Source organism: Epinephelus fuscoguttatus, linkage group LG3 (genome assembly GCF_011397635.1).
Source record: "Epinephelus fuscoguttatus linkage group LG3, E.fuscoguttatus.final_Chr_v1".
Taxonomy (NCBI): domain Eukaryota; kingdom Metazoa; phylum Chordata; class Actinopteri; order Perciformes; family Serranidae; genus Epinephelus; species Epinephelus fuscoguttatus.
Window position 1 is genome coordinate 2783625 of NC_064754.1, and position 27366 is coordinate 2810990.

The window sequence follows — 27366 nt, forward strand, 5'->3', positions numbered from 1 at the left end:
CTCCACAACACTGAGAGGCTGCCCGGGCCAATCGCAGCCTCCTGAACAATTTTTGCAATTCCAGGAGACGCCCCAGAGCTCATTTCAAGAAATGCCCCACGTGGTACACACGAGACCAAACCAGGCCCTCAGGAACGCTGCTCAGGTTTGTCCCCAGTTTTTCCCCAGTGGCCACTCACAGCATTGTAGTGAAAAAAATTCCCTGCGGCTCAAAAAGCATTTTCCCCATAGACCACCATTATAAAAGAGACGTCTGTAGAACTGTTGACAGGACACCTCCAACTGCAAACAAGCTCAATTATGCTTCTCGGAGAAGATTCTCAGTCATCCAGGTCATGGTAATCGTAAGTGCTAATATCGTAGGCAACTGGACTTGCTTGTGTTTCTTGAAGACGTTTCGCCTCTCATCAAGAAGCTTCTTGGATGAAAGGCGAAACGTCTTCAAGTCCAGTTGCCTATGATATCAGCACTTATGAAGGTCAATTATGACTCTTTCTACTCTGAGTGTCTGAGCCATGGAGGTTTTGAATTTGTAAAAAGCAATTTGCAAATCCCAGCGTCATCACAATGTAAATGATGAAACGAGCGGGAACACAACTGCTCACATTTTACTTTCTGTGAATAAAGAGTTTCATGTATGGAGATCAGATTTATAGAAAATATAATTCATCAGGAGGTAAATGAAGAGATACATTTGAAATGTCGTGTTTTGATGAGTGTGAGACAGGTTTGTGTTTCACAACAGAAAGATGAAATCAAAATACAGGACAGACTTTGTTTCCATTGGATGTATTTAAACAACATAAGAAAAACAGTCAGAACAAATCAGAGGAACAATTATAACAAATCTGCTCCTGAACTCCTCAGTTACACATATTTACATGAGCAGAATCGATCCTGAACAGACACAGGTGGAGCTTCATCTGAAACAAAATCTGAATGAAAAGAATCTTATAAAATACGACTGAAAATGTTCTGTTCAGAGACACTGTCTGTGTTCTCAGGTTTGTCAACTCCTTTGTGTGCTTTCTGCAAACAGCCGCTGCAGCTGATGTCGTGGGAACATCTCTTAATCTGAATTTGCATTTCAAGCTGACTGAGGCATGCCTCTCATACAAAAACACATTTTCCCTAATCAGCCTAAGTTACTGCGGTCCGCTATAGTGTTTAACGTTGCCATGACGACACCTGCGAAGACACCTGACAGCTTTTACACGTTGTCAGCTGCAAGCACAAAGAAAATGAACTCAGAATTCTTTGAATGTGACGTAAGCAGACGGACGAGAGGCGACACAGATCTGTTGATTTAAAAAAGGGCCACGGTGCTGAAAAGGTTGGGAGCTAGAGTCTCTTGAGAAGCTCCCATTTACGGCTTTCAATGCTCCAAAAGTTCTGTTGAAAATACGAACACACCTGAGGGCAGCTCAACGACAGTTCAGTAGTTTTTACATCAACGGCTCGTACTGATGGAGTGTGGAGATTCATTCATTTATTTTCCATAACTGCTTATCCTGTTAGGGGCCGCGGGGGGCTGGAGCCTATCCCAGCTGACACTGGGTGAGAGGCAGGGTTCACCCTGGACAGGTCACCAGACTATCACAGGGCTGACACATAGAGACAGACAACCATTCACACTCACATTCACCAGCTTGAGTCTGACGGTGTCACCTGCAGCTCAGCTGGTCAAATTGCCGATGGCTGGTTTTAGCATGTAAAGGATGTCACCTGTTTCTACAGTCAATCCGCTTGTAGTGAAGTCTGCTGGACCTACATTACAATATACTGGAATATTTTCACCTCTTCACCTTTCTGATGGGGAACTCAGCGTCTAACTGCTCCCTTCAAAGCTCCACTGACAAAACCAGTAATTTTAACCCACTGAACACGGGAGCTGCTCGTCCACCACCTCCTCGATCGAATCGTTCTTATTTTTGTGTGATTTTGGTGAAGCCAAACTAACACTTTTAAACATTAAATTCACACAATCACACAAACAAACTTACCATCTGAGGCAACAGCTCTTGTGTTCTGCAAGGTAAAATGACTGGTTTGTCGAAGGCTGTCTGACACCAAGCTCAAGTTGTGAAAACATTCTCACTATAGCACACATTTAAAATGATATCGATTTTTTTTTTTTGGTGGCTAAAATATGTTTTGCTGCTGCCCCCGTCCACAGCAGTACATTGCTTCGCTTCTGTGGAGGCGATCCTGCCACCTGTCCAAACTGGGAATAAACTGGCCATGGATAAGTACCTCATACAACTCCACTTTAAAATACAACCTATCCCTTTAAGTGCTGATGTTCAGCACAGAATGCAGGATAATACAGGGTGCTGACACCTGAAAGATTTTAGGAGGAAGATTTGGTTTCATGGACAGCTTCCGGTCAGTTTGGACCTGTGAAGACTGTCCACTGGACACTTAGTATGAAAACATGATTGTAGTTTGATAAGCAGCCCGGCAGGGTTCAATGAAATCTGATTCAAACAACATCCTCCGTGTGTTTGGACTCTTTCCACCTGCACAGGAATGTGCCAAGGCCTCAGCTGCTGCAGCTGATGTAGGCTAATTAAAACTAGTTTGTCTCTGTTTGGTGCAGCTTTAAAACAGACAACAAAAAGAAGAAGAGAAAGGAGGTCTGTATCTACTTCCTCCTCTTCACAAAGGCCTTCGCTTCCTTCTGTAGTCCTTTGATGTCCTCCTTACCGCTGTCGTCTGAGCCAGGAGGGACGTAGTCTGAGTCATCGCCCAAATCCTCGCTGTCATCATTAATGAAGCTGTCGTCGTCCCCAAAGTCCTCGTCTTCGTCTTCATCATCAGCAGGCGTCTTTTTGGGGGCGGTTCGTGTAGTGCGAGCTGTAAAAGTGTCAGCAGTGTGAACATGAGGTTATAATGCAGAGTGAGCCACAGAGGGAGACAATACAAAAAGGCTTGAAGTGCTACATGAGCACCGTGGAGAGCTGTGTTTCATGCTGAGTGCATTTTGAAATCAGCTGTCTTGGATTGACTGGTTTCTACTTCTGATGCGAGGAAAAAGAGACTGACAAAGAGACAGAAGACGAAGATTCACATTTCCTTATGACCTACAGCACCAGTGGCTCCACCAAGGGGGGACATGGGCACTCATTTTTTAAGCTAGTGCAAAGTTAGTGGTATCTTGTGAAACTAGAAAACCTGAGGCTACCTCCATACCAACATTGTCGGCACAGCTTGAGAGGAAGCGTGCTGAATAATGCTGCAAACTTAGGCTAAATGTTGGTGAGGGAATAACTGACGTGGCCATTTTCAAATGGGTCCCTTGAACTCTCACCTCAAGATATCTGAATAAAAACTAAGGGGTACCCACGAGTCTCTCCTAAACTTGAGAAGGCTTGTTCCCAGTGAATATTTTGTTCCTTACAATCAATGTACTTCAAATTGAGCTGTATATTTAAGAACAACCAGGTTATTTGAAAACCAGTGAATCGCCTAACAGTACAGACACATAACACATTAAAGCAGGATTGTTGTGCAACTCAAAATGTTAACCGTGCCGCCATTAGTCTAGATCATAGACTGTATGTAAAGATGGACGACGTGAAAATATCTCGGATACGGCCGCTGCCATCTTGCTCTGGTGACGTCATTTGGAGCCAGAGTCTGTGCAGCAGCGATCTCGGCTGTATCACATTTCCATCCCATACACCCATCCGACCGATTGCGAACTGATTGGCTCACACAGCTGTCAATCAAATTGTAAAATCCCCGTTTTATAGCATTTAATAACTGATTAAAACCAAACCTACCAGAAAAACGAACACTTGTACAAACAGCAGTGTCATAAAAAGTACTTTAAATGACAGAAACCATCTTTGGGAAAAATTTATTTGATGTGCACTTTGAGTGTTTAGTTTGGCTCATGTTCCATCCACTTACAAGGAGGGGGCGGAGTTTATGATCTATAGTGCAGCCAGCCACCAGGGGGAGATGTTTCAGCTTCACTTCTGGGGAGCTGACATGTCGTCCATCTTTATATACAGTCTCTGGGCTATTCATGTTTTTATGAACTTTAATTCTCAAGATACACTGAGAGCAGAGACACATCTGAACAGATCCAGATGGAGCACTGAAAAACTAAAGACAGTACCAAATAGAAAAGGATAACAAAAGTAAAACAAAAGTAAAACAAATGTACGGTAAATTAAAATAAAAATAAAGTGGATGTGACACAAAGTTCACATTAGAATTTTGAAGATAGTGCATACAGTATATTTATGGTTTTGGTAGCTGCTTTGTTTTGTGAGGAAGAAAGTGTTGACAAGTATTGGTCCATCTCCTGGTGAGAAGTAAAAACAGGTTATTATTGTTCTATTAAAAATACTGCAGTTTGAAAAATACTCTAAACTAATTTCATGAACGAATTCCGGAGATTCAGTAATGGCTTTTGGCTTTGGTGCGTCATCCAAAGATACCAGTGTCCTCACTGGGCCACCGTCATGAAAAATATCTGCACAGAAATCGGACACATGCGTGACTGTCGGTCTTTATGTGTGTTTTGATGCAGATCAAACAAATAAATCTTTCCTTCGGCCCCCCACAGGTCAAACAACAGCAGCATTTTCAGAGCCATCAGTGTGGAAAAAAATAAACAGAGCCATTATTTCTCCATCTTTCTTCTTCCTGTCAGTGTGGTTGCGGTGGAAATGCGTCACAGCGTCTTAAATCAGGAGATGACTGTCGAGGGAGTCGAGCAACCTGAGTGTAAATTAAGCGTTTAAACTAAATGTCAGCCGAGGCATCAAACTGCTGCTGCTGCTGAGGAAAAACACGTTTCTCATCTGTGTGGAGAGGTTTCTTATTAAATGTTGGAGGGTGTGTGTGTGTGTGTGTGTGTGTGTGTGTGTATGTGTGGATGGGTCAGAAGGTCATTTCCACTCCAGCAGGGGGGCTGATGTCCTGAAGGGCTGCAAGATTAAATTACACGACCTGCTAACGAAAAAAAAATCAATGGGCCTCAATGGGTTTATAGATCCTGAGCAGCTCTGGTGACAGGTGGTGTGTGTGTGTGTGTGTGTGTGTGTGTTTCTGTTGCTAAACCCTTTCAGAAGAGGAAATTCCTTTTAGTTTTGCTTTTCCAACATTTTATGTGACGCTGTGTTTTACGGACCAAACAGCCCTGTAAATCTTCCAAATACTGTTTGTGATTACAACTTAGATTACAACCAATTTCCAGACAACTTTTTCCCCTCCCAGCGTTTCCAAGTGGTTTTATTGTTGGCACCAAAGTTGCAAAGACAACTGGATCACTTTCTGTTTTCCTCGGAGCTGAGCAACTACCAGCAACACAGGACACACTGGTAGTCCCTAAAGTCTCCAAAAGTAGATCAGGAGCCAGAGCCTTCAGCTATCAGGCTCCTCTCCTGTGGAATCATCTTCCTGTTACGGTCCGGGAGGCAAACACCGTCTCCACATTTAAGACTAGACTTAAGACTTTCCTCTTTGATAAAGCTTATAGTTAGGGCTGGCTCAGGCTTGCCCTGTACCAGCCCCTAGTTAGGCTGACTTAGGCCTAGTCTGCCGGAGGACCCCCCTATAATACACCGGGCCCCTTCTCTCCTTCTCTCTCTCTCTCTCTCTCTCTCTCTCTCTCTCTCTCATCCTATTACTGCATCTAGCTAACTTGACCATTCTGGATGTCACTAACTCGGCTTCTTCTCCGGAGCCTTTGTGCTCCACTGTCTCTCAGATTAACTCATATCACAGCGGTGCCTGGACAGCGTGACGTGTGTGGTTGTGCTGCTGCCGTGGTCCTGCCAGATGCCTCCTGCTGCTGCCATCATTAGTCATTAGTCATACTTCTACTGTTATTATACACATATGACTATTGTCACACATGTACACTGCCAGATATTAATACATACTTTCAACATATTGTACCGCAGTAGCCAGAACTATAACTATAATATTATTACTTTGATTAATGTTGTTGTAAGCTACTGTCATTACTGTGGTTTCAGCTTACAGAGACAGACAGGAGCTCTGCGTCGCCGCAAGGTATAGTTAGATTTCTGGGAAGGTGCACGTCAGGCTACATTGTAGGTACGGCGTCGATTAGACACAAAAACATGGGAAAGCAGAGTCCAGGCTGGAAAATACCAAACCTTTATTAATCCACCTGGTGTTGTATTCATGTCCTGAAGTGAAGGTCTGACAAATGACTGCATTATGACTCTATAATGTTTGGTTATTACAATTCGTATAGCAGATGATGAAACAAAATGTATTTTCCTTTATAATGCTAACACTGAAAGTTAAAGAAGAAGTTAAAGAAAAACGAGCCTGTCATGAAATTATGAAAAAATAATATGTTAAATAACTAAGCCATTTTAAAAGGCTTTATTTAATTTGCATAATGGACCCGAGTTAATGACTTTTTCCTGCGTTTTAATGAGGCTTTGATCCCCTGACAGTAATTAAATACATTTCATTAAAATGTAGTGTATTTGTGGAGAGAAGAGTCATTTCTTTGTTTAAAAAGCAATTTTTTTAAAAATGCATTTCATACCGACTCTGTTTACTGTGTTCTTTTACAGATCTCACTGTTCATTAGAGTCAACATTAAGATATCGTCAAACAGAAGAAACGGAAACATCCTACCTGGTTTCTTTGTGTGTTTGTATTCTTTCCTGTGAAGAGGGTTTTTCCTGTGAGGGAACAAAAAGTCAAAGTTACAGTCAAATTATGTCAATAAACAAAGATTAATGTCACTTCCAGTCCGACACAGTGACGCAGATTTTCAGTCAATAAATAAAAAAATTAAAACATGAAAGACAGACGCATGTTTTTGGGTATTTTTAAGCCTTTCTTACAGACAGCAGAGAGTTGACAGGTAATGACAGTGAAGGAGGTGCACCAAAGTTCCCGGCCAGACTTTAAAGGAGGTGTTGCAGTTAATGGTTGGTGCTTTCGTCCCTCAGCTACAGGGACACTCCCACTAATTACTGCTTTAATGCAAAGTCTTATTCAACCACCTGTGATGTGTGTGTGTGTGTGTGTGTGTGTGTGTCTTTGTGTTGGACCTCCTGACAGGTAAAACATATCCTCTGATACCAACATAGCTGCACTAATATGGAGCATCTTAACATCATGTCATGTCTGCCATTAGTGTTTGCTTCATAGAGCCACCAGGTTTCCCATCACTCCCTTTCATCTGACTGCGCTGTGATGTCTGACCTGTAGCAGTCGGTGCCGTAGGGGCACTCAGGTCGGTCTGCCTCCTCAGTCTCCTCCTGCTCCTCCTCCTCCTCATAGTCAGTGTCACCGGGGTGACTGCACTCCTGGAAATGGAGCGGGTTCTTCCTGGAAACACAAACAAGGAGGTGATGAGGGATCTTCAGAAACACGCCGCTGCGCCCTCGTTACAGTGTGTACATTTCATTTAAAGGAGCCAACAGTGGAGGTCCACAGGAGCCAGACTGGGGCTGGCTGTTCTTTTAAAGATGCAGTGAAGGCATAAAATCGATCAAGCAAATAATCAGAGCATCCGTCGTATGCAAATGCACTTTTACTAAAACTTAATGATTTATGATTAAAAACAGACTCACGCACGGACGAGTAGCACGTCTGGGCACAAGTGTGTATTCCTGCTAAAATGCTATGCTCAGGGACGCTCAGGACACGCTACTCATTGACTCAAGAGTGTTTTATAGTGTAATGTTTTAGTGAAATGAAAAGTGTTTGTGAAGTTTTATGGCTACTGGGAGAAGTTTGCCTTCAGGGCTTAAAGCCAGATAGCCCTAAAGTTTAAGGAAGAAGATGATGGTTTGGGTTACAATGAAAGCACTTCCTCCAGAGAGAAAGACTTGTAGGTTAACTTATTATCCCATGTGCTGTTTAATGTGTGTTGGTGCTGTCGAAGTTTTAAGTGCTGTTTTTATTTCTTATGGCCAAGAGCGAAAAAGAGTGGCAGCTTTTTCTGTAACTGGCTGTGTTTAGTAAGCACACAATATCGTCTCATATCGATCACAGGCTCCTGAATTGCATCGAATCATAACTGTATCATGGAGGACTTTGTGATATCAGCAAATATCCTACTGCTATCAGAAGAACCGATATAATATTGTATTGTGATGAAACTAGTGATTATACCCCTACCGCACGCACAGTGACAGGGCTAACTGTTAGCATCACACGGCTAACGCTACCTAACGGAGTAACGACAGAGTCGAGCCGTTTCGGTGTTGGTATAAGTTTGCTGGCACTGTTTAACAGTTCACTGTTGGATGTTAGCTGCTGCTGCTGTGTTAGCTCGTGCTAACCGGGCAGATGTTGGACTAACCCTTTGCTGGCACCAAGAGGAGAGCGGCTCTGGAGACAGCAGCAACAGAAAGTTGGCAGACTCTACACTGTCGTGGCGCGGTATTATGTGACATGCATCAAGTGCCGCCCCGAGCACACACTGGACACGTCACGCTGCAGCCCGTTAACAGACAATCACACAAAGTAACTACTAATTAGAAGATCTGTACCTCTTTCAGCTCTGCGTCAGATTCAAATCATGTGAGGACACCTTTAATAAAAGTTGATTTCTCACCTGAAGAGTTGATCTCTTCTACGAATCGCCAGGCAATATCTTTTTGGCCATGATCTTCATAATTTCGGGACTGTGGGTTATTTAGCTTGGGAGAGCTTAGAGTTCTCTTTGTATCAATGGTGAGGAGAGGAGTCAAACTGTTGTAGGAGCAGAGAAAAAGCTGCTGTGGGAGCTGGTATGTACAAGCAGAAAGCAAGTGCGGAAATAGGACAGTGGCGTGAAGTGCCGCGGGGCTGCACTTCCAGGAGCCACCACCACGCATCTAGCCACAATTGGTGTGGGGTTGTACACTGAAAATGAAAGGGGCGTATTTTTCGACGAGTGTCATTTGCCACCACTGTGTTTTGGCCTTAACGTGTCCAACACTTGGTGAACAACAGGTGGAACTGGTTGAGGAATATTTAGGATTGCACTAAACATGCAAATGTGTTATCAATTAACACAGAGCAAAGTCCGCAGTCGGGGAAAAGTCCGCTTTCAGTGTCAGCGCTGGTGTAGAAGCATAGACTTGGTTGGACATTCATGCACACAGGAAAAGGCGAGGAAAGGAAAGGTTTCCTGTTGACAGCCATGACCTCTTCTCTGTTCACTGGAGGATTGCAGCCATGTGTAAAGGGAAACCTATTCCTCCAACTTTGTGTAGCCAAGTTTATTCACTCCAAACCAGCTGATGGAAACGTCCCTAATTCGCATTTCTTTTTTGCAACATTTCAAAAATTCGCTTGACTTTAAACACGACTCCTGTAAATGAGGGTCAGTGTTCACTCTCAGCCCACAGAGACGATCCCCACCAGTGAAGTTTGGGAGATAAATCAGTGTGGCTGCTCTTCTCTACTGCAGCCCTACTTTGTGATTTAAGTTTGAAAGAAAATCTTATAACATTCATGTTCAGCTTTATTGGCTTTGACATAATCCCTCATCTTAAATTCAAGAAGGAACATCTCTTGCGGCTAAAGGCAGAGACACGAGGCGGCTGCTTTGAGAAGCTTTTGGACCGATTCAGTTTTGGCTCGCTTCATGTTTATCAGCTCAAGTGCACTTTATCTCATCTGTGTTGGAAACCGAGCCACATCAAAGAGGAAGCCCCCTGGCAGGACACGAAATAAATTCATCCTTTAACTAGGGCCGTAATGGTACGTGTATTCGTGTCGAACCGTTCGGTACGCAACTTTCGGTTCGGCACGACCCTGTACCAAATTATTGGGCGCAGGATATTATTTTATTTTATTTTGTTTTATTTTAATTCCGTTTTTGCGAGCCGAACCATTTAAAATATCTAGTTCCCCGACGGACATAATTGAGTGACGGACCGAGTCCAACCGTAAATCTCCGCTTTCACTTTGTGCATGGTGTGGGTTAAAATGAAAAAGAAAGTGACAAACACATAAGCCGTGAGCCTGCTCTGCCTCAAAATTGTTTAAGCTGCACTTTAGATATAAGCATGTTTTGTTTACTGCACTTTAACAAAGTGGGAAAGCTAAGTAAGTTCCTAGTAAAACTGAATCTGAGCAGGCTTTAAAGCTGACCAGCTGCACTACACTTTTTATTTTAATTGAGTAAAACTGTTAAAGCAGAAATGTATATTTATATTTTTCATTCAAAAAATGTGTTAAAAAAACAGCAGGATTTTATTTTTCACTTTTATATTTCTATTTTCATTCAAACAATGTGAAAAAGCAGGATTTTATATATATTTGTTTCATTCAAAAATTGTGTAAAAAGAGTTAACTGCTGTGGTGGTATGTTTTAATAAGGTTACCAATAAGTAAAAGATATTTAATAGTTGTCTATTTTTTTCATTACTGTACCGAAAAAAAACGAACCGTGACTTGTGTACCGAGGTACGTACCGAACCGAGATTTTTGTGCACCGTTACACCCCTACCTTTAACTTTTTTCTTTTTTTTTTTTATCTCTGAAGAAGCTCAGCTGATGTGTTTGTGCACAGGTAGACGTACCTGTAGCAGTCCTTCCCGTATGGACACGGCGTTCTGAGTTGAGGTTTAGACGCAGAGCTGCTGACGGACTGTGCTTGTTTAGTCTGCTGTCCTCCATTTTTCGTGGTGTTAAGGTCAGCTGTAGATGTCTCTCCTCCTGCTCCCTCCTGGTCCACGGTGAAGCCGTCAGACTCGTCGCTCACCTCAGGCCTCTTGGATTCCCTCTGCCGCTGGACGGAGGGCCGCTGTGAAGGAACGTCCTGAGAGTCAACAACAGAGACACAAAGGGTTTCATTAGTCTGTAAAGACGACATAGAGACATTTTGTGGACACTTAGTGAAAGTGTGATTTTACAGGTTGGATGGACAGAAGGCCTTATTTGGACCAAAAATGATTATTATAGAAAGACCTGTGTTAAGAGCCACCGACTACTCGCTAACAACTGCACTCAACTGTTTTAGACTGAGCTGCTTCTTCTTCTTCTTCATCATCACTGATCTTTCTTCTCCTCTTCTTCGGCATCTCCTCCTCACTGACCTCCGCCCCCTCAGATGAGGAGGTCTTGGTGGTTGTGGCCTTTTTGGCTGCCGCTCCTTTAGTGCTGGTCGACGCTGCAGCTCCTCTACTTCTCTTCGCAGCTGTCTGAACTACAACAGAGAGAAGCATCATTTTCAGAGGATCATACAGCAACTAGAGCCCGACGGATACTAAACTACAATTACCGCCGTGTGGTTGTATGACTCCGCCCACCAGTCCAGTGTCTCTGACAGTCTCCATCCATGTCAGTGAAAACATGGATGCTTCACACACAGAAGATCTATACAATCAGCACAGTTTCAAGATTAGAGTCACCAATTCAGTATCTGACCAAATGTCTCCCCTTCTGTTCCTGAGATATGACGCTGAGTAATGGACAGGAAGGTGTTTGATGTCGAACATTATGACAGAACAGTGAAACTGACCTTTGACCATTTGGGTCATCGCTTCAACATTTTATCCTGTGAGACATTTGTGTGAAGTTTTGTCATAATTAGCGTAGGAATTCTTGAGTTATGGCCAAAACCATGTTTTGTGAGGTCACACTGACCTTCGACCACAAAATTCTTATAAGTTCATTCTTTGGTCCAAGTGGACGTTTGTGTCACATTCAAAGAAATTCCCTTAAGGTGTTCTTGAGGTATCATGTTCAGGAGAACAAGACAGATGCAAGGTCACAGTGACCTTGACCTTTGGGACGTACGAATGGACGGACAACCCATAAACATAATGCTGGAGTGCGGAGGCTTAAAAGTGTCGAGTTTCATTGTGCAAAATCTGTTAAAAATTAATAATAGTTTGCATTGTTTGCATGATTCAAAATTTAAATGTTCAATTCTCAGAACTGTTGGGTTTTTAATCTGACAGCTGCTTAATACTTCATTTTATACAACTTACAGGAGGGGAAGTATTTAGATTTTTTTACTCAGTGACAGTACCAGTACAACAAAGTAAATATACTCCATTACATGTCAATGTCCTGCATTAGAAGTACAGAATTATCACCAGCAAAATTATTTCAAGTGGTAAAAGTAAAAGTACATGTGTGGTAAAATGTCTCCTGTGATACTGTGAGACACTGTCAGAGAGTTAATACTGAAGCATCAGAGTGAGAGCAGCCTGTTACTGTTGAAGCTGCTGCAGGTGGAGCCAGTTTGAACTCTTATATATATACAGTTAGTTTAGACCAGTGGTTCCCAACATGGGGGCTGGGCCCCTCCAAAGGGCCATAAGATAAATCTGAGGGGTCGTCAAATGATTAATGGGAGAGAGTAGGAGGAAACTAAATTCTGATACACTCATTTTGGGGATGTACTGATTTACTGGCTGAACATCGGTATCAGTGATTACTGATGGCAGTGACCGATATTTGTCTGTTGTGTCACATCATTTTTGGGCAGACTAAAAAGCAGAACTCAACACCAATGGCGTCTCGTCGTCCTGGGGACAACAGAAAATGTGTTGGGGACGAGCAGAAATCTTCACCAGGACGCCGTCGGGATGAAAGGATGCAATAAACTCACTATAGACACGCCGTGTTGTTTCCCTGATAAAGTTACAAACTGAGAGCTCACAGAGGCTGCTTTGAGTTACGCTATGATGCGTTCAATATCTCTTCAGTAAAAATGAGTAAGGTAAATTATAACATCTTCATGATGTGTTCAAGGTAATCTAGTAAAATGTAGTTTTTGGTGAGAAACTTGAATAAAAACAGCTGTTTGAAGTAAACATTTTTATGATGTTTTCACAGAAATATAAAACTACGACGGAGTATTAGGGCCACAATGAAGGAAAAAAAATTCGGAGATTTTGAGAATAAAGTTGTAATATTAGGACTTTATTCTCGTAATATTACAAGAAAAAACTCGTAATATTACGAGAACAAAGTCTTAACTGCGAAAAGGACGTAATATTACAAGAATAAAGTCGTAATTTTTAAGGAAATCAACAACAAGCAGAACGGGTTAGAGGATGAACCTGCTTGTGGCAGCTGCTCTTTGTCTCAGATGCATTGCCTTGAAACACACATAATACTACGAGTTTTTTCTCGAAATGTTACGACTTTATTCTCAAAATCTCCGAATTTTTTTTTTCTTCAATATACTCCGTCGTATATTAGAGAGGGAGTTATGATTTATTTTATATAGCGAAAAGACTTTTGAAGCAGTTGCTTTTTTTATTTTAATCAACAGTTACATGATTTTCTTCACGTGAAAGAACGTTATAAAAATGTGTATGATTGAATTTGTGCGCATTCAAAGGCAGTGTGGTGAATGACTTTAAAACAGTCCAGTTTTTTTGTAAAGTAGATTTCTTTTGCACAAAAGGGGGAATAAATAAAAACAAAAATAACGACAGTTTAGAAACAGGTACAAAGACAGTATCTTCAAGAAGTACAGAAATGATTTCATGCACACTCAGAGTGAGACTGTTGTCGGTATGCTTAGTTCATATTTTCGTATTTGTCTTAAAAACGGGGTAAAATTGGTTGTCAGGCATTAAGAAGTGTAGTGGTGTAGATGTGTGGTTGATTGATTGTGAGGAGAGAGTATTTATGTAATAGTCTGCTTAGTGATGGATTAGAAAGACTAGACAAGCCTGTTGCTTCCCTCTCCTTTTCAGACATGAAATGTGAATTTATATTTCTCATTGTAACTCTGTTTATGATTTCTCATTTGTCTCTGTTTTGTAAGTTTTTTTCTACAATATATTCTATCCTATTCAAAACCATTGGTATCAACTATCGGTCAAATTCTTATTTTAAACATTGGTATCTCCCCAGAATTTCACAGTCAGTGCATCCCTGACATATTTATATTTGTTTTATCAGACTTTTTGCAAATCTACAAAGTAACTACAGGTGTCAGATAACTGTCGTTCAGTAAAACTGTAAAATACTTAAGATGCATACAAGTACCTCAAACTTGCACTTGACTGCAGTCAAAGCCATGATGTGACTGTGAACACGTCAGTGAAAAAGTCTCACTGAATAAAAGCAGAGTGATGTTTCTGAACGACAGCGAGAGCTTTACAGGTTTCTCTTTAGGGAACTGGAACTTTTCCATCAGCCCACTCTGCCCAGTTTGCTTCAGCTGTTTAAGGGCAGCAGAGTGGATGGACGCAGTAATGGAGGCAGTGATGAAGTTACAGAGGGTCCATCCAGCAGAGCAGAGCCGTCTGCTTTCCTTCACAGTAAATATTACAGCAGCAGACACTCAAACGGCAGCACTCAGGGGAAACACAGTGACACACACACACACACACACACACACACACACACACACACACACACACGAAGGCTTCTTTTATCTCCTATAATTATCAGAGAACATCCTGATACACAGAGAAAGGATAACCGCTGTGTTACACTTTTACTTATTCTCTTGTTGACGTCACTTCATCCATTATCACAGCGGTCCGCCTGCTTAACACTCTCACACTGTGTGTCGGGTTCAGCTGCTATTTAAGGTCAACAAATGCCTGCAGTGTGTTAGTGGCGTCCCGTCAGCAGCACCTGGACAACATCAGCTGAAAACAGACACTCATTCCTCCACCAGACACGGAGCGATGTTCTAACACTGCTTGGATGGAGACAGATTGAATATGTGGCAGCACGTCGTTGCTGGGTGTCATGTTTCCGTCACTGCTGATCGGAGCTGGAGCTGATAACTACCTGTGATGACTGCAGAGTCATTTGCCCAACATTTCCCACTAAATACAAAACCCAAATGTTGATGTTTTCTTGTCTGGTGGGAAAGATGACTTCAGACATTGAGGAATTTAAAAAACGGGAACTTTTAAGAATTTTTTAGAACCTTTTTAGAGGAACCGGTACATGTATTGTGATGTAACGACAGATCCATTCACAGACCTGGACAGTTCAGGTTTAAGTTTGCCAGTGTGGACGGACACATGAAAATAAAACACAATAAACCCATGAATCATGAGCACAGTACCTTTGAGACTGGGGGAGGAGGACGGACTCTGTGCAGCTGCTGCAGCTGCCATCATCCACGCAGGTAAAACTCTTTTCTTGGTTACAGGTGGAGTGACGTCTCTCTGGTCGTCGGCGTCTTCTTCTTTTGGTTGTGCAGAGTCTCCCTTCATGAAAACAGAGAGCAGTTCTCAATAATGTCTGGTGGGTTTATCATCAGTTTAACAAGTTTAACTAACAGAATGTGACTCCTGAAACTGGTGTGAAGACATCTCACGACAGAAACAGCAGAGCTTCTTTCCTCGCCGATGATCATTGGTGGAGTCATTAAGATTTGATATAATCAGCTAATGATGAGAAGCTGATATCTGAAGGCTTTGTGCTCAAATCTTTGTTGCCAACAGCGGGAGAGATTCTGTTAGCGTCACAGTTTATCCATGTATTTCATCAACCTCATGGTCTGAACTCAGAGTCTGTGTCACTGCTGGACACACTCCCGCTCTCATTGGCCCTCATTTATTAATCTAACAGAAATCTAGCAGAAATCATCTACCGTTGGGATTCGTGTGTGATTCATGTAACGATCACAGCGTAGGAATGATCGGCGTTGATAAATGTGGCAGCTGAAAACAATCACCCCTACATGTTCTCACTTTATATTCTCGTACTGAAATCATTACATATGTCGTCAGTACGGTTTTGACGTGGTCGTTTTCTCGCTAAAACTTAGCAGAGCAAGCTGTGGTGTAAAAACGTGCCGACGCCACACGTGAAGGTTATAAGATAGCTGTTAGTTATTTTGAGCGTCTCTCAGAGTTGCAGCAGGTTGGTTGAATTTTGCGTGTTAGCTGTTGTTAGTAGCAGTGAACTGAATGGACCCAGCAGTGGACCGGTGAAGTGCTGCCCCCTATTTGTTTGGAGCGTGTGGACAGGTTTACGCACTGCTCCTTTAAAAGTTCTGTATGTAACTCTGGCTGCACCCAACGATTATTCTTTTATCAATGAATCTGACAATTATTTTTTCGATTAGTTGATTAATCTAATAATTTGTCCATTATTCTAAAGGTTGTTTTTTTTTTAATCTGATTAATAGAACACTTAAAGCAACACTTAGCTTTCTGGAAATTTTACGCTTTTCTTTGTTTAGGTTAAAATGCTATCAATAAGCTGATGGCACACTGAAATGTAAGTGAATTCCACCAGAAATAAAAACTCATAATTAGACCACTCTCATATGGTTGTAAGAAAACTGCTACGTCGAGCTAGCCCTGAGATGACCGTGACCTACTGTAGCGTAGCCTCTGAAACTGAAAGGAAAGTGACGGAAATGATTTACAGACTGTAACAGCAGTCTGCAACGTTAAAGTCGTTCTCTTGCTCATGCATGCCTGTTAACATAAACAGAAAATATAAAATGGCCGAATAACATTGTTAGATGACGCATGATGTCATGTCAGCAGCGGTGCAGAAAATTTACCTGACCTGCTGTTTTTTTTGGGGGCATTTTTAGCCTTTAATGGATAGGACAGACAAGTATGAAAGGGGGAGAGAGAGGGGGAGTGACATGCAGCAAAGGGCCACAGGCTGGAGTCGAACCCGGGCCGCTGCGGCAACAGCCTTGTACATGGGGCGCCTGCTCTACCACTAAGCCACCAACGCCCCCTGACCTGCTGTTTTAAGACAGTGCTGCGGGATGCTTTGACTTCAAGCGTCTGTGCGCTGCAGTTGCACTCCTGTGAGAAGCCATTTTCACGTTGGCGGCGAGGTTTTTAGCTGCAGCTTGTTCTCCATAAGAATTCATGCTTGTCTCAGGTGCAGTTTACTTTCCTGTGATGTGACAACTAACTAACTATGACATTAATGGCACTGATTATGTCGATGAATCACTCAACCCTTACACTCTGCTTGAAAGACAGCTGATCGTTGAGTCTCATCACGATGCTTTTATTTGGTGGTTCGGTGCGACTACTAACCCAAAGCGTCAGTATCTGAAGACCTGGAAATGACACTCAGCATAGAGTTACACACTGAACCTTTAAAGGCAAAAGAATCCAAGTTAGCAGAGATGCAGGTGTGGATCATCTCGTGGTTTGTAACGTCCACATATCTAAATGATAAAAACGTCTTGTCAACGGGAGCTACCTTGAAAGAGATCGACGTGACACAACTTCCTGCTCCGCTGCTTCTCTGCTCATAAAGATTTTGCTCTGCGAGTTAAACAGACCTTGTTTGAACTTGTGTCGTCGGCCTCCTCCTGGTCCGACGGAGCTGCTGGTGTCGGCTCCTCATGAGGTGGAGTCTGTCCGACAGGAGGAGGAGAAGGAGGAGGAGAAGGAGGAGGAAGAGGTTGTTCTACATCTGGCTTTGGAGAAACTGGGAGTTCTTCTTTTTCTTCTTCAAACATCTGACTGTTTCTACAGGAAGAAAAAAGATTGAAAAGTGACATTCAGCCTGAACGACTGAGGCTGCAGTTCACTTTTAAAAGCCCTGAATGACAGAAAGAGACTTTTTAGAAAAAGAACCGTAATGCTGCTGCTCTGATACAAGCTGAACTTGTGTATGAATTTTACATGAGCTTTGTCTGGTCTGAACGGTGGCAACATGTTCTCAAGTGTCCATTTCCCGTCTGTTTGATCTGAACTTCAAACAGAGAGCTGGCAGCAGGACAATAGACGAGACGCTAACTCATAGATGAAAGATTACCGCAGCCCAAAGACTACATGAATCAACCATGTCCCTAATGTTGGCTTTCAATTGAGACACCAGATAACACTTAAACCAGATCCCATTCAACCCCATGCAGTCTGCTCCACCAAGATGAAAGATAAGACTGTAATTAAACAGTGGAGAGCAGCCTCTTACGTCTTGATTTCATTATACACAAAGACGTCAGGGGGGAAATCGCAGCAAATGAGATTCATATGACTTAATCTTGACATGGCGGGGAGCACTTTGTCTGACGTGTAAGTACCTGGGAGTGCGGTCCTCTTCACCCACGGCCACCACTTTGTAGATGAAGCGGCCCGGCAGCAGAGAGAACAAGTCTCCATGATGAAGAGGGTACCAGGTATCTCTCTGCAGAGGCTGAGGCTCGTCGGTCAGGGACGACTGAACAAAGCACGGGTTCACGTGGGTCTAAAGATCAAAACGACAAGAGGATGAGCTGATGAACTCCGGCAGGTTTGTCACTGAATCACACATTTTCTTTTGTCTTATTTGTGCAGTTTCAGCACGCAAAAACGAATTCAGTCAATACTTTATATCCTGTTTTTCAATTTTCACTTCGATACAGACGGGCTGTTCATCATTCAATCTCTGTTTGCTTTTAAAAGACATCTTTAAGGTCCAGTGTGTCAGATTTAGGGGGATTTAGTGGCGTCTAGCGGTGAGGACTGCAGACTGCAGCCAGCTGAAACTTCTCCTGGTTAGAATTCCTTCAGTGTTTATTGTTCAGGAGCTGAGTTATCCTCAGAGGTCTCTTCCTCTCAGAAACAAACAGAGCAGCTGATTTAACCAGTAAAACACTGAATAAAACAGTTTCATATTACGAATCAGTGTTTTCTGATGTTGGTCTTCAAAGATGGGCCTCTAACGATGCAAAAACATAAAAATGCAAATGTCCCTCTCTAGAGCCAGTGTTTGGTTTGTCTGTTCTGGGCTACTGTAGAAACATGACGGTGCAACATGGCAATCTCCGTAGACGAGTACCCTGTGTAGATATAAACGGCTCATTCTCAGATAACAAAAACATTCTTATTTTCAGGCAGTGTTGACTTCGTTGACAAAAACTATGATGGAAATTATTCGTCACCATCCTTTTCCATGTGAAAATAAGATGCTGACGAGCTAAAAGTAGATCTTGATAATAAAAACCAAGACAAACTCCATGTTTCATTTTTGCTGACGAGACGAGACGTGAGAAAAAATGTTAGTGGTGGACTATCGGACACGGAATGCCGAGAATGGCCGTGCTTGTGATTCTCTTCAGATGCCTGATGAGCGACAGGCTGGTAAACTCCAGTAAATAGTCTGCACCAGGATGTTTGGGTTGGTGCGAGTTGTGAGCTGTAATTCAGCAGTAAATAATCAGCCGTGTGTGTCTGACTGTGGATGGTGGAGCTGCTGAATGGATTTGTGGAGTTTGTTAGTTGCAGCGGTGGCTGTTAGCAGCTAGCTCCGCTCACAGCCTTCACAGCTTCACCCCGCAGGACTCCACTCAGTCCGGACTGGAGAAGGTTTGTGGTCCTTTCTAAGTCAGAGTTTACAATGAACCTGGGGACAAATCCTAGTTGGCTCACATTAGTTATTTGTTGAGAGCATAAATAGAGAGATGTTGAGCTTTTCAGATGATGATCAGTAAGTGTGTGCTTGTAAATCAGCCCTTAAACCTGTCACACACTGCTGGAGACATGACACACACATTATTTTATACAACCTGTCACCTTGAGTCTGATTTATGATCCATGAATCAGCCTCACTGGGTTAGTTTAAAGATATAAAAAAGCATATACAAAATATATTGACTAACAGACTAAAATGTGACTAAAACTAAGAAACATTTTTTCCTCAAGACTCAGACTAAATATAAAGTAGCTGTCAAAATTAACACTGATTTCAGGTGATTATATGCGACACTCTTATTATATAATATTCCATTTCTGTAGAAAAACACTTCAGAAAAAGAATTTTAATTGCTAGAAGATTTAAGGCTTCCACGTGCATGTATAATTTATTTACATCTCAGCACAGGCTTGTGCAATCTGACACAGGCAGCAGTTGAGATTTATTATTAGACCCATCCCACAGTGTGACACACAATAAACCTGCAAAATCACCATAACTGCACAGTGTGTAGGGAGCTTCTGTCAGGGTGCACTCTCTCTGTACCCCTCAGTTTAACAGGTCACAGCGACCTGATTCTTCACCTGGAACAATCATCTGAAATCTGTGGATGATTTTCCTTTACGCTCACAGCCCAGCAGCGAAAAAACTGCCACTAAAAAGGAATCGATAAAAAAAGAAAAAATTGACAGCATTTGCATTTTCTCTGTTTTATGATGCAGGTGTGACGGTTAAAGCATCGATGTGGCCTCACAGCTGCGGGCTGCTCTCTGAAGAATATCCATAGCTGCGATGTCAAGAGACCAAATTCATTGATGTGATTGATTCCAACACACGATTAAAAGAGGTGTTGTGACTGCGAGGTGTTAATTATTTGTCTGAGATAACGATTTGAAACGTGCTGATGCATTAACATCCCTTCAAGTCAATTAAGCAAATGATAATTCAATAAGACGGTGTGATTTATGTTATTAACAGACCTCTGTCTGACTCCAAAGACTCCACCTCCCTCAGGACGGATAAAGATCAGAGCACTGAATGTATCTGTTATGACTGTATATGACTACAGCTACTAAATGGAGACCTTTCAGCAACCTTTGGCAGCCATTACTCCTGAAACGCATTTCTCTTGATGCCAATACTGTACGATCACCAGACACCTTCCATCCATCAGTTAGTTTTACCCACTTATCCTCTCACATCGACGCTGCAGCCAATCCCCAGTAAGGTGAGAGGAGAGGCACACCTGGACAGGTCTCCAGTCAGTCACAGGGAGGACGAAGACCAAATGTTTGGAAATTAAATGCAAATTCTGTGATGCAGAGAGTGTGTGTTATTTATCTTAATTACACTCTGAAGATTAACCTGCTGAGTTGATTCTACCGTCCAGACCAAAAACTGCTCGTCCCTTTGTGAATAAACATGGGAACCAAATACAAGAAAGAAACGATGGCTGGGCGACTGTGCCTTACCTATATTGCTAAAATCTGTTCTGCAGGCGCAGATTCCACATGGGCCTGCGTATGAGCTATCTGGTGGTGGATCAACCAGATACACCAGATACACACTGAACACACTAAAGTGACATGAGTTGACTTTGATTGTTGCAGCATCACAGTGACTGTCGTTTGTTCAGACTTCACTGCACACAGTCAGCCACGCTGCAGCTCAGAGCCGCACAGACAACATTAAATAATAACGTTCTAATTCTATAACTTAAAAAAAGTTTTAATAACTGATGGTAGACCTATGAAAAGGTTCACCAGTAAGCTAATGGTCAACATGGCAAACCACTGGTGTGGATGTTTTAAACCTTCAGTGAGAGGACGTACCGGTTTGAGACGCAGCTGTCCGTCCAGGTTCTCCAGCAGCCCGTGAAGTCTGGACACTCTCTTATCAGTGATCTGAGATGACGTGAAGGAAAACAGGAGAAAAGGTTCAAAATGGAGGTACAAAGCAGATACATACACATCACCATTTGACCAACTGCAGGACAGATTCTCATGGAATTCACCGTGAACAGTCACAGTCCACAGAGCACTATGCTGAGGAGTCGCCAACACCCTGACTTTTCCTCCTTTGTCACCATCAGGACAGAATTTCCACTTGTATTTCTATTAAAATTAACACATGCATGATGTTTGCAGGACATATTAAAGCTCCCTGCTCACCTTTTGGTACGGTGATTTACTTATCTGACTTTAATCTGTCACACATCTTGCTTGTGGTATCAGGAAAAAGAAAATCAGGCGATTTTTTCAGAAGCAGGGCTGCCTCCGAAACTCATCACTTAAAATCAGTGCTGCATAAACGACAGTGTGCTGCATCAGAAATGACACATCCTGAACCTTGAGTCCAGCTGCCTGCGTGTTATCGGTGTGACAGAGTCCTCCAGTGGTCCAGAGGAAGACCTGCAGCTCAGCACTTACATTCATATGATCCTGACTGATACTTATCAGTGCACAGTTTTATTGATCAATTTGTGTTAGGCAAAAACAATTAACATCATTCATAGGAAAAAAAATTGTGAAGCTGGAAACTTGAAATGTTTTCACATGAAAAATGACTTCAACCATCAAAATAATTTCACATTAGCTTTCAATCGACTAATCATTGCAGCTGTGCATGTAGAAATTGTTGGGTAGTTTCATTTATAACAGAGCATCATATTTTATAAACTCTTCAATGATTTGTGTGAAAAAAAAACTTAATTTGTAAAGTAACTGAAGCTGTCAGATTAATGTAGTGAAATAAAAAGTAAAGTATTTGCCTCTCAGCAGTGGTGTCGTTAGGCCTGGGCCAGAATACACAGAGTCCACTGGTCTAAAGTTAGACTCTCACACATTTACCCAGATGTGAACCCTGGCTGTGACAAATGTTCAGGTGGTGAGGCTTCGCTTATTCACATGTACTGGATGTGTCCAAGCCTTAAAAAATACTGGAAGGACGTTTTTCAATCCTTGTCCTCTATCCTTAACTTTGACCTGCAGCCCGACCCCCTGGTCGCCCTCTTTGGCACCACCACAGAGGAAGATGTACACCTGACTCTGACCCAACGCCGTACACTGTCTTTTGCCTCTGTGCTGGCCAGACAGGCTGTTTTAACCAGATGGAGGGATGCTGCCCCGCCCACCCACGCGCCCAGTGGCTGAAGGACATTGTGTCCTGCCTTAATCTTGAAAAGATCTGCCACTCAATTAGTGACTCAAATAAAAAATTCCAACAGGTTTGGGGCCCCTTCACTGAAGTACTTTCAGAGTTGCCAGTTAAACTGAGATTTTGTGTTTGTTTCTTGTTCTTGGTGCTTTCTGCCAGTGGAATGCTGAAACATTTCACACCTTCATTTGGTTCGGTTCACTTTCACTCTGCACTTTTTGAAGCGGACCAAACCACCTGGACAACGTCACGCAGTTACAACAGCTGCTCGTTTTGGGGATGGTATTGCCCAAAACGACCACTGACCAGGAAGAAAAAAGCATGAAGAAGAAGAAAACCTGCTTCATCGATTGGCCAGGACCGAAAACGGAAATCCATCCCCTTCAGCAATTTGTTGTCCTCTGACCACATATCAATAAGCGCCTGCACCCCCTCACTACTCCACGTCTGCCCACGAGACTTTATTCAACTTTTTCTTTTTTACCTCGGCTTCTCCCAGTTCACGCTGTTGACTTTTTTTGTCTGCGCTCTACGTCACTTCCTCTCTTTGGTTCGCTGGATAGGACGTTTGTATTTCCCACTGTGAGTGAATTGCACAATGGTTCACTTGCAGGAGACCAGGGTTCGCTTGTTTGGTCCGCACCAGAGTTCAAATGAGCGTTCATGCCACTCCAAACGAACTGAACTATCCGTGGAAGTGGACCAGGGATCATTTAAAGTGGACCAAATAGCGCCAGTGTGAATGCATAAAGTACCCCATCATTCTGAGCCTGCCTTTACAAAGAACATCCCTCCTCCTCTCACTGCTATTAGTGGTTATGGTATGGGGAGGGTTTGACTTCAAGCTTTGCTCCCCATCATACATATGCTTTAAGTCTGATACCTGCTGTGAGCATGTTTTGTGTAATCCTGTTAAAACTGAATAAAAATATTCTTGATAAATAAAATATAAGAATAGGCCGAATAGGAAGGGAGCGTAGGTATGACAGAGGAGGAATGGGACAATGTGGGTTCTCTGGTGCCAATCATTATCACGTATCTGGTCTTGCCCATCATTAATTCCTCTCTGGCAGCAGGTTCACACAGTTTTGCAAAAAGTATTCCAGGTGGACATTTCATTAAAACTAGCAACGCTATATTTGGGCACCCTGCCTCTGGACTGTGTTACCTCTCATGAGAGATTTGTATTTGGGATCCTGAGTGCAGCGAGAAAGCCATTATTAGAGAGAGGCTAAAACCAGCAACACCTACAGCTGATGACTGAATAGATATTATATATGATATCTTTAAGATGGAAAGGATTACTTTCCTATCAGACTGCAACAAGATAAGCTTTTGAAAGATGTGAAAAGTGGATGGTGTGTATTACACCCGTATGATCTTCATTTGTTTGAGGTGAATTTTCTTATCCAACGTTCTGGTTCTATATAATGAGCTCAATTTCTTTTTTGAATTTGTTTTTCTATGCTTATACCTGTATTTACATTTACTCTACTGGTCCATTTTGGCTTGTGTACTGTAACTCACCTCCACTTTCATGTTATCTCCTGCTGTAAGTGTGTCTCACAGAAGGCCTGGAAAGGTATGGCTATTGAGTCCTATGAGTTTGATTAAACTGTCTGTTTGGACTTTGATAGAACTCAATTAAAAATATATAATTATAAAATAATTATTAAAAATAATATACTTAGTTACATTCCACCACACTTAAAGCAACACTTACCTTTCTGGAAATTTTACGCTTTTCTTTGTTTAGGTTAAAATGCTATTAATAAGCTGATGGCACACTAAAATGTAAGTGAATTCCACCAGAAATAAAAACTCATAATTATACCATTCTCATATGGTTCTAAGAAAACTCCGACCAATCACTGCATTCGGACCGAATTTTTAGTTTTTAGTTTGCCTCTAATGTATCATAGGCTATAACATTATATTTGACAACACAGCATCCAGTTGCTTACGGTTAGCCTACTGTCTTGTTTGTTGCCAGTCACCAGTACTATCTAACGTTAGCGTTTACGTTATATTCTAAAACTCATCAGTCATCACTGAACCCGGATAAGTTTCAAAACTCCGGGGTTGCGTTTGACCGTGCAGGACTAGTAACATTATGTTTAGTTTGCTTCTAATATAACATATAACGTTATACGACAACACAGCATCCAGTTGCTAATGGCTAACGTTAGCCTACTGTAGCGTAGCCACTGAAACATTAACGTTATCTTCCTTGTGCGTTTCCACTTACTAGTAAGGTTAACACTACTATCTAATGTTAGCTTATTGTAGTGTAGCTTCTGAAACATTAACGTTATCTTCCTTGTGTGTTTCCACTTACTAGTAACGTTAACACTACTATCTAACGTTAGCCTACTGTAGCGTAGCCTCTGACACATTAACGTTATCTTCCTTGTGCGTTTCCACTTACTAGTAACGTTAACACTACTATCTAATGTTAGCCTATTGTAGCGTAGCCTCTGACACATTAACGTTATCTTCCTTGTGCGTTTCCACTTACTAGTAACGTTAACACTACTATCTAATGTTAGCCTATTGTAGCGTAGCCTCTGACACATTAACGTTATCTTCCTTGTGCGTTTCCACTTACTAGTATTGTTAACACTACAATCTAATGTTAGCCTACTGTAGCGTAGCCTCTGAAACATTAACGTTATCTTCCTTGTGTGTTTCCACTTACTAGTAACGTTAACACTACTATCTAATGTTAGCCTATTGTAGTGTAGCCTCTGAAACATTAACGTTATCTTCCTTGTGTGTTTCCACTTACTAGTAACGTTAACACTACAATCTAATGTTAGCCTACTGTAGTGTAGCCTCTGAAACATTAACGTTATCTTCCTTGTGTGTTTCCACTTACTAGTAACGTTAACGCTACTATCTAACGTTAGCACTGTAACCTTATTCTAAAACTCATCAGTCATCACTGACTCCGGTTGAGTTTTGAAACAGACTGTTTGACTGTCTTGGTTGTAACGTTAAATTGGCTCTCCTCTTCCGTGTATCTGACGTTACCTTGCCAACGCCCACGTCTATCATAGACGTAATGAGGACATAATGGAGGGAGGTGGAGTTGTGGATGTTCAAATTTTTTCTGTGCTGTGTGAACTGCAAGAAAGGTAAGAGCTGCTTAAACATAAATACATATATTTAACTATTTTTTCAACTACTTTCCCAGTTGTTAAGTATTCTGCCTCTACTCAATACTTATTACTAACAGTTACTAATATTTTTAACATCATAATTCATAATTTAAAAAAAAAGTTTTAAAAAATAAGTAAAGTTAAAAATGATAAGACAACAAAGACGCAGAGTGCCTTTTATTCAGGGCGCTACGGCTGCGCCTTGAGTTCAACTTTTGGAACGCAGCAGTGCTCATCGCATGTCATGTGACAAGGAACAACCAACCACAGCCGACGGATATCTTTCTCTTCTAATGTAAATATCAGTCTGTGATAAATATGGAGGGGAAGTTGATCATGTTGGTGCAGAGCTGTCAGAGCTTTACATCTGTCCCACAGACAATATGTTTGGCCTAATACACACATACAAAACAACACCTGGAAGAAGATCAGCTCTGCACTCAGGATTTCTGGTAAATAGGCTGTGATACGGTGCTAGTTATGGTCGCTTAGCAACCTCAGACACAACCTGCCTCCACACCCCTGGAAGCTGGCACAAGAGTAGCACCCAGAGCCCGACCTCCAGTTTTCCAGGCAGTTTAAAACACGACATGTGAACGACCCATAAGGTGCCACATAAAAGAAAAAAGCATCAACATAAAGCGTGTTCAATAAAAAAAAAAAAAAATTCACAGGGAGGAGCCCCAAGGACCCCCCTTCAGAGGTCCGGGCTAAGCCCCCTGTGTCCTCAAATCCTACAAACACCCCTGCATCTGAGGTTCAGTGGGGTAAAAGTTTTAAATGCCATAAAAATAGATGTAAGCGTGGAGAAATCTTTTCTACCAGTCTGGACTTATTGGTGTTTCCAGCACCTTGCCAGGACCAAGCTGGGTGGAGCAGGGGTTGTTCTGCATCAAATACCATATAAATAAAATACTCAAGTACCCTATAGTTGCACTTAGTACTTGAGTAAATAGTTACATCCCACCACAGCAATGCTTGTTAATGCGCACTGTTAATAGTAATGCTGGTATAAGAGTAAAGTAAACTGAAACAAAGCCACAGGAGGACTCACTCCCAGTAACGCCCCCCTGCCCAGCACCGTCTCCCCGGGCGGCAGGTGGACGGGATCCCCGCCGTCCACCGGGACGAGGTCGAAACCGGACATCTGCTCAGCGGGCGGGAGAGGAGAGAGCTTCACCCCGGTTCACTGGAGGAAGAAAACACACATTAAAACAAGCCTTTACCACTTAGTTCAGAGGATTTTGAAAGTTATTAGGAGAATTAAATCAGGAATCAAAGAGCTTCTCTGACTTAATGTTTCATTCAGATGCTCCGTCTGAGCCACGTAATGCGCTGCAGTGGTACACCTGTACTGCTGCCTACCTGCTGTGGAGGTAAACTAGATAGTTTTTGTCTCCCAACTCTCAAATCCAACCATAGAGCACGGACACCACTCACAACTCTCAGCTACGGGATTCAAAACTTCCGGGATGTGGAGGGAGCATGCGCAGTAGAGGTGTGGCGATGTTATTGAAAGCATGTCTGAACACGTCCCCCTTATTCCATCCTGAATTTCTTCCATTTAAAATGTCTTATTTACAAATTATTTGTGATTAAAAAAATACATCTAAAAATAATCTATAATTTAGTAGGTGTCACTCTATAATTCGGCATACTTATAACATACCTTGCGTGACTTTAGTTATCAAAATTTAAACTTTTTGACTTCGTTCACACCGTTCCATGC

General features: G+C 42.2%; 1 protein-coding gene across 2 annotated transcripts; it reads right to left on the reverse strand.

Moving 5' to 3' along the window:
• Positions 1 to 773: 773 nt before the first annotated feature.
• Positions 774 to 27102, reverse strand: aplf (aprataxin and PNKP like factor). Of its 2 annotated transcripts, none has more exons than XM_049572543.1 (11): positions 27003 to 27102; positions 26692 to 26826; positions 21153 to 21224; positions 17951 to 18114; positions 17204 to 17393; positions 15002 to 15146; positions 10962 to 11155; positions 10530 to 10768; positions 7213 to 7334; positions 6637 to 6683; positions 774 to 2856 (listed from the first exon to the last, which is right to left on the reverse strand). In XM_049572543.1, the coding sequence occupies exons 2-11, from the start codon at positions 26782 to 26784 to the stop codon at positions 2659 to 2661; spliced, it is 1464 nt and encodes a 487-aa protein (XP_049428500.1). In that variant the 5' UTR covers positions 26785 to 26826; positions 27003 to 27102; the 3' UTR covers positions 774 to 2658. The 2 variants fall into 2 exon arrangements, with proteins under 2 accessions (XP_049428500.1, XP_049428499.1); XM_049572542.1 differs by having other exon boundaries at positions 7213 to 7338.
• Between the last annotated feature and the right edge of the window lie 264 nt (positions 27103 to 27366).

Coding starts and splice junctions, on each gene's coding strand:
- aplf (XM_049572542.1), bottom strand. CDS start 26,784: ATGTCCGGTTTCGACCTCGTCCCGGTGGACGGCGGGGATCCCGTCCAC. Junction 7,339..10,529: donor TACGGGAAGGACTGCTACAG/GTACGTCTACCT, acceptor TTGTGTTTCCAG/GAAGAACCCGCTCCATTTCC. Junction 2,857..6,636: donor CAAACACACAAAGAAACCAG/GTAGGATGTTTC, acceptor ACACTTTTACAG/CTCGCACTACACGAACCGCC.